The sequence below is a fragment of the Crocodylus porosus genome, unplaced genomic scaffold (assembly GCF_001723895.1).
Source record: "Crocodylus porosus isolate Cpor-Errol unplaced genomic scaffold, CroPor_comp1, whole genome shotgun sequence".
NCBI lineage: Eukaryota > Metazoa > Chordata > Crocodylia > Crocodylidae > Crocodylus > Crocodylus porosus.
This window is the reverse complement of record NW_017728926.1, coordinates 6,746,988-6,754,976: the sequence shown is the minus strand read 5'-3', so window position 1 is coordinate 6,754,976 and position 7,989 is coordinate 6,746,988. Positions and strand designations below refer to the sequence as shown.

General features: G+C 45.5%; 1 protein-coding gene across 4 annotated transcripts in view; it reads left to right on the top strand.

The window, feature by feature from the left end:
* Positions 1–6: 6 nt before the first annotated feature.
* SKI (SKI proto-oncogene) overlaps positions 7–7,989 on the top strand; it is a 139,804-nt gene continuing 131,821 nt past the window's right edge. For all 4 annotated transcript variants that reach the window (XM_019541285.1, XM_019541282.1, XM_019541283.1 and 1 more), the window contains exon 1: positions 7–1,071. In XM_019541285.1, the coding sequence (XP_019396830.1) occupies positions 160–1,071 (912 nt within the window). In that variant the 5' untranslated portion in view covers positions 7–159. The remainder of the gene's footprint in view (positions 1,072–7,989) is intronic.

The following is a 7,989-nucleotide window of genomic DNA, read 5'->3' as shown; positions in this document are numbered from 1 at the left end:
GGGTTGCCGGCGCGGGGCGGGGAAGGCGAGGAACCAGCGGGGGCTGGATTGCTTTGGGTTTTTTCCCCCTTGAATCCGTTCAGTGGATTGCTACCCGGGTGGAAGATCAGCGGGGCTTTTTTGTGTTGTTTTGTTTTGTTTGGGGAATAGAAACTAAAAATGGAGACTGTGAGTAGAAGCAGCTTCCAGCCTCATCCAGGACTGCAGAAAACCTTGGAACAGTTTCATCTGAGCTCTATGAGCTCCCTGGGTGGCCCTGCTGCTTTCTCGGCGCGATGGGCCCAGGAGATGTACAAGAAGGACAATGGCAAGGACCCGGCGGAGCCCGTCCTGCATCTGCCCCCCATCCAGCCTCCCCCGGTGATGCCGGGCCCCTTCTTCATGCCCTCGGACAGGTCCACGGAGAGGTGCGAGACCATCCTGGAAGGGGAAACCATCTCCTGCTTCGTGGTGGGGGGAGAGAAGCGGCTTTGCTTGCCCCAGATCCTGAACTCGGTGCTCAGAGACTTTTCCCTGCAGCAGATCAACTCGGTGTGTGACGAGCTGCACATTTACTGCTCCAGGTGCACGGCTGACCAGCTGGAGATCCTCAAAGTCATGGGCATCCTGCCCTTCTCTGCCCCCTCCTGCGGGCTCATCACCAAAACCGACGCGGAGCGGCTGTGCAATGCCCTGCTCTACGGGGGCACCTACCCGCCGCACTGCAAGAAGGAGTTCTCCAGCACCATCGAGCTGGAGTACACGGACAAGAGCTTCAAGGTGTACCACGAGTGCTTCGGGAAGTGCAAGGGACTCCTGGTGCCGGAGCTTTACAGCAACCCCAGCGCAGCCTGCATCCAGTGCTTGGACTGCAGGCTCATGTACCCGCCGCACAAATTTGTGGTCCACTCTCACAAGTCCCTGGAGAACAGGACTTGCCACTGGGGCTTTGACTCGGCCAACTGGAGGTCCTATATCCTCCTCAGCCAGGATTACACTGGGAAAGAGGAGAAAGTTAGACTGGGCCAGCTCTTGGATGAAATGAAAGAGAAATTTGACTACAACAACAAATATAAGAGAAAAGCACCCAGGGTAAGTGTGTGTGTGTTGGGGGGGTTGTTTGGGGGGTTTTCCCCCTGTGTTTTATTTTGAGACCGAGAGATGAGGGGGGCCAGGAGGAGCCAGACTGCGATTTCAGACTTGCACTGAGATGGAAAGGTCTAGGGCACCGGAGCTGCTGTTAAAGCCATGCAGCAGTCTGTCACGCTGGAAAATCAAGCTGTGTGTTAAGGCCGGGGGGGGGAGCATTTAAAGAGAGCACTTTTTTTTTTAGCTGCAAGCTGAAATTGGTTTTCTTGTTAGAGGCTTTAATTTAAAAGCAGATTAATTTTTGTCTGTGATTTAGGGGCCGATCCTGTGGTCCTTGCAGACTCTTACCCCCTCCTCCCGACTTTAACAGGGAATGAAAGTGGTGGAAGGACATGGGCATCAGAGGCTGGAAGTGGGGCGGCGGGGGGGTCAGGGCAGGGAAGATGCGCATGAAGTAAGAGGAACAGACTTGTGGACAAATACATAAAACTCTCTTAATGGAATAGCTCTGGGAACGGGGGCTAAATTATCTCTGCGTGTATTTGGACTAAAAGTAGCTGCTTAGAAGGTTGCATAGAAAAACCCTGATGATAAATGAGCATACTAGTAGTGCCTGGTCTGTGAATGGATAAGACTCTGGCACAGTGGTGCCTGGCTCCTGCCACCAGCCTGGCTTTTGTGTATTGGATTATGTAGACAGTCAGTGAATGGATCTGTCTGGGGTCAGCTGCAGCAGCCTCCAAGGTATGCCATCCGGGTTGAGTCTGCCCATCCACACAGCTAGAGCACTTTTTTTTCATTCCCGGTGGCTTTTTTCAGGCTGAGCAGCCTGTACATCTCAGCATCCCCAGTGTGTGGGTGGAAGGCTGCCTTGGCACCTGGCACCAGTCCTGATCAATGGGCAGCGATGCTACAAGGGCCCTGAGAACTAGCTCACAGACACCAGGATGTCTGGCTGGCGATGGTGTAATTGGCTGTGGGATGAGTAAGACGCCCTGCTCTTGCTCCCTCTCTCTCTCTCTCTCTCTCTCTCTCTTTTTTTTTTTTTAACAAACAAACAGCCCCCCTCGACTTGTCTTGGCTTTTGCTTTTAACTCCTTCTGCCCAATACGCTGTCAGGTAAAACTGAAGGGATCTTTGAAAGCTTTCCTTGCTGGAGTTGGAGAGGCCAGGATGGACAGAGCTAGGAGCAAGCTATCCGTTCTCAGGAAGCAACAGCAATTTTGCTGGTCATGGATTTACACTCATTAACTTTCTAAAGGTTCATTTAAACACGCACACACTTTTTTTCCCCTTTAAAAATATCTAGGTTTTTTTTTAGATACCTGGATATTAGCTATAGTAAGCCAACCTAGGGAGGCCCAATTTCTTGATTTTATTGCCTCTGACTTATTTTTAAACCATGAATAGACTCACCCTCTTTCTAGTCCCAATTTCCATAGTTGTCTCCCCCCCTTTTTCCCACAGCTAGAGTGTCAGAGCCATTGTGGCAGGGCTAAACTATAATGAGCCACATTATCTCCATAGTTGGAGGTGGATGTGTTTTTAATGGCTTGCCTGTCCTCTGTTAATCATGTGCTAAGATGGCATGGTGATGTCTGTACATGTGTGTGGGGAGGGAAGGGGACAAGAGGGGGTGGAATTTGCTTGCTGTAATAATGCATCCCTTTCAGAGCATTTCTTCCTCCTTGGGAAACGAGAGCAAGACATTTTTTTTTCTTTCACACTCTGAAAGGGGTATTCTGATATTACTGAATCGGTCCCATATTTGTTGATCCCCCTGCACCGCATTTCCAGTTCAGTTCCCTTTGAAGATTGCGAGGGTTATGCATTTGTTTTATCTCACAGGGTTTTTTTTATGATGCTATTTCCTGGTTTTAGTAGCATCCAGCACCTGCAAGTAGGGCTGTGGAAGAGCCATTTTCCAGAACTGGCTTCTGAATTTGGGAAGCTCTTGACTTTTTTGGGGATTCATCTTCAGATCCCCTCCCCAAATGGGCTTTATTTTCCCAGAACGTACTGAGCACCTTCAGTGCCAAAGTCAGCAAGAACTGAAAGTGCACAGCTCCTCTGACAAGGCAGGTTCAAGATGGCTCAAGCTGGGTGCCTGAAAGCGGCAGCATAAAAACCAAAATTGGTGGCTCTTTTGGAAAATATTAGTAAAACAGGTTAATTACTATCAGGGATTTTCAGGGTCTTGGAGGGTATTTGGTGGTTTTGGGGGTTATTGGGAGTGGAGGGGGAGGGGAAGAGACCAAAGTGTCACATGGGTCTTTTGATGATTAAGTGCTACAGGGGAAATGATTTATTTTAGTTCCTGTGCAAAACTGGGCTAAATTTCAAGGCTTTTGAGTTGGCTTCAGGGCTCCCATATAAAATACAGTATAATCATTAAGAGGCCTTGTCAACAATCCATTTACCTGTCAGTACAAGCGCAATTTTGGAATTGCCTTTGCTCATTTATGCTTCCTTTTTTTCCCAACCTTTTTCCATCAGATGTAGCCAACTGGATGTCATATGCTAAGGTCATTTGTGGTGTAGCAGCATTTGCAGATAATTATGGAGAGATTCAGTCTGGCTCTAGGGCTGCTAGACTGCAGCCAGAGGCAACTAATGCAGTAAATTTTACATTGCCCATTGAGAAAATGAAAGGATGACCCTGTGTCTAGTTCTGGGTGTTTTTGCTTGTCATTGTTTCTGCGTTGGCTGTGTGTGGTGGCACTTGTAGGGTGAAGGTGCAAATCTGTGGCCTTTTGTCGTTGCTGCGTGAGTTCTCGTATAAAAGTGCATGTGTATGTTTGCGTGCCCGTGTTATTTATGCTCTTTGTACCGTCAGTCTTCAATTTTCTTGCTATTACTTTGTCTCAGTTTCATTATGCGTCTGTTTGTTCATATATATGTTCTTGTTTACACATTTGTGGGCTGGGTGTTGTGCTGTTCTGTTGTTAGGACTGTGTGTAGTTTATGTTGCCCGGTATACACTCTATCTGGCATAGCTGCATCACTTAGGAGTGTGAAGGGGTGTGATCCCTGACCACCACAACTGTACCTGCAGGTGCCTCTCTTGTAGATGCAGTTGTACCAGCAATATTTTGCATTTGTCAGCATGATTTCTGTTGCATGTGGGGGTGCTTTCACTGTACTGCTACAAAGTATATATTTTTTTGGTATATTTGCATCCCCACGGTATATTGCAGGGAAGTCCTCAATATTTAGGTCTTTTGCTGGTGCTGTTGTGTGTTGTTTGTGGTGTTGCTGCTTCCCAAAGTGATTCTAGTTTAGCTCTGCGCTGTAGGGGCCAGTTCCATGTAGCGGACAGTTAAAGCCAGAGTGGAGGGAGCGCTCCGTTCTGCAGACCAGCGGAGCAGGTGTGGAGGGACTCTTAAGAAGTCTTGGCTAGTCTGACTTCTTTTTGCTTTTAGTTTTATTTCTTTTTTTATCTCTGTAATCTTTGATCTAGTCCTCCTGCATCTTTTCTCACCTGCTCTGCCAGTTCTCAGCCTTGCTTCTCTTTCTTTCCAGTTAGTTCTTGGTTGTCTTCTGCAGGCATTGTTTTTATGTGTAGGCCCCGCTCTCCTCTTTCTTTTTCTGTTAAGTTTTCTTGCCCTTTCAACCCATTCACTCTGTCTGGAATAGAGCATCTCAAAGCACAGCCTTTGAGTTCTAGGTACTTTCCTACGATTTAAAACATAAATAATTAAAGTATTTCTGGACTGGAAAAATGGCACCAAATTTCCCATGGCTTGCTTTAGTAGGCCCCCACAGCTGGTGCATTATGATTGTCCTTTGCCAGGATAGGCAAGGCCTGTCTTCTCTCTGGGCGCATCTACACATGCCGATTTAAGGCACATTAGCCGTTTTTAAGGCGCATTAAGGGTGTGCATCTACATGTGTGCACCCTTAATGCGCCTTTAAAATGGTGATTTGATGCTATTTGTGCCTAAATTTGATACCTGTAAATGCAGGTATCAAATTTAGGCACAAATAGCTAAAGCGCCTTAACACATGTGTAGATGCGCTGTGTCAAGTGACTTGGAACTAACTTTAGTCCCAAGTTGGTCCACACACCACATTAATGCGCCTTAGTGCTTGAATGCGCGTTAAGTTTAGGCGCCTGTAAAAACACATGTAGACACGCCCTCTCTCTTTCTCCTTTGTTGCTTTGCTTGTATGCTCACATGGTGGGGCAATATCTGCTTTCTGGCTCCCAGTCTCCCTTTGTAAAGACTGAGCTGCTAAGCGCTCACAAGGGGGTTGTAGGGCTTGGTCGGTAGGTAGGCCGTATCTAGTAGTATGGGGTCCTGTCCCCTCTCCTAGGACACGGTTCGGTGGGTCATTGATCTGCATGCAGTCTGAGCTTACTTCAACATTTCCTCCTCCTATTTCAGATCCCTACAGTTTTAGCACAACTGAGCATAGTCAGACTAAGAGGGTAAGGGAGAATTCTTGTGTGTGTATGCACGTACACCTGCACTGCAGTGTTTCCAGGGCTCAGGCCTCAACATTTTTATGAAGTAGCTCGCTGTAAGGTGGCAGGAGCACAGTGGATTCTGACACACAAATGAGCGCACAAGGCCTCCCACTGTTTCACAATTCCTCCCAACCTAGAACTGCCACAACATGTAGCTTTCTTCACAGAACAAGGTTTAGCCAGGTCAAGTGTGCAGCCAAATGAAAGAACAGAAAGTATTCATAGTGAAATACTGCAGCACTGAGTGACACTAAGATGGATATGGCCATTTACATATTTCACACCTGTCGCTGCGTGGCACACTGTCCGCCTGGAACGGTGCAGCAGCGGGCACAGAACCCAGTTTTCTCTGGATCATCTTCATTACTCAGCAGCACAGACACTGGTATATACAGCAGAGACCCTCTGCTTCTGCACAGTGGCACTGGCTACCTCTCCACTATCTGTATACAGCGGGCTAAATCAGAAGTCAGTGGGGACTTTTGCCTGCCAAAGGGCTACGTTACTATGATTATGTGGCATTGGGATGGTTTATTTTATCACCTGACTATTAGAAAAAATGTAATAATAGCCAAGATGGAAAGTATAGTAGAAAACAAGTGTCTTGGATCAAGAGCTTACCAGTAAGTTTGAAATCGTGTTAGAACTCAGAAGCTAAGTTGGAAAAACAATGCCAAACTTAAAGCAGAATCCTGTGTATTTGTGGAGATGTCAGCATTTAAGCAGACAACAGAATTTTTTCGCCCAGGAGTGAAAACTGATTTACAGATGTTGCAGATTAAGAAGTAAGAAGTGGAGCATTGCGTGTGTGTGTGTGCATGCATGTGCATGAAAGAGAAAAAAACGTATCTGGTGATTTTGAGTCAACTTTTGTTCTCAGTTGTCATAAATTGGTTCAGCCCTACAGCAAATTGCAGCTATCTTCTCCCTTCTGCACCTGCTCTTCCTTACTGCCCTGTCACTTCTGTGGCTCATAGATTTGGGACTTAAGTCTGTTCAAAGCTGTAGCATATTTTGGAGACACGAGCAGTTTGATCTTACCTGTGTTGCAGCAATCTAACAGCTGATCCATTCCCCAGTTATTGGTAGCAGGGTTCTAGCATGAGCTCCCTGATCGGTGAGGGCATGTTTTTGTTTCTTGTGACTTGTATTTAGATCAATGCAATAAAAGCGTTCTGTAACTATCTGCAAGCATTGCTATGAAGCTGCTCAGAGCATGTCTAGACAACACCATGGTTAAAATGCTGGCAGCCACTTGCACCATACTACACCTCGCTCCATTGTTAGAACAGTGGGAAATTTTAAACTGTCTAGTTCTGGCAAGACTATTGAGCTGTAGCTTAGTCCTTCAGAACAAAAATCCATACTTACTCTAGTTAGAGAATCCATATTTAAATCCTGCTGATGGGAAGTTTGTTCAAAGATAGTTTGATTAGTATCATCTTGATTCTAGCATAACAATAACAAAATATACACATATATATAGTAGTATTTCCAACATGGCAAAAGTATTTAATGGTGGGACTTAGCCAAGCCAGCAGTGCTAATAGCATGGCTATATAGGTCAAAGAACTGCATCTTGAAAGACACCATTCAGTACTCCTTAAGACAGTATTTCTTTCTCATATTCAGGGAAAGTAGCAAATGATCTAGCCCTGGAATTTTGTCTCTCTCTGCTCTTGGAAAAGGAAAATAGTTAAAGTATAAACGCTGGTGATTTACACTGATTCCCAGGTCTAGTCTAGTTATGGAATACTAGCAATCAATAGAACTAATCTATTTTAGCTGAGTGGCTGCGTAAGGCTCATAAATCAAATTGACCCTCCACATAAAGAAAGCATCTAAAATTTAATAGCTTAAGATGTTTAGTTTACCTTCCTATGAATCTCATTATGTTTGTTAATAGTAAACTAAACTATATTAAATTAAATCTGACTTTTTTTTAAAATTATTATTATTACTTTCTGAATCTGGGTAGTAAATATCAATGTCTTTGTATGCCAGACCTTTGCATTCTGTTTGGTGGCTCCAGGCCGCAGTACGCACAATGGTCTTCCATCTACAAAGAGATTTGAAAATAACAGGATTGAGTTGATACTGTGTTATTGTACCTTGGAAAATTATTGTTGAAGTGCATTGAATTCACCATGGGCAACTATGATTGCACCGATTCCCCTTACCCTTTCTCCGGACACCTTATAAACTCCCTGTAGAGATTCAGACTGTGATTACAGATCAAACATTTAGGTAAGGGAATGGCACAGAAGGTTAGTTCGAATGCAGGCTTTGGGGCTATTTCTGCAGTTCTCACTCAGGCCAGCAGCAGACAAAATAACTGAAGCCCACAAACCACAGACATTTTGCAGTTGTATCAAACTTTTTCCTGGCAATAATACAGAGTGTGCTTGAGACAGAGGGACAGCTCTGAGCCAGATTAAACTGGTGTCAGT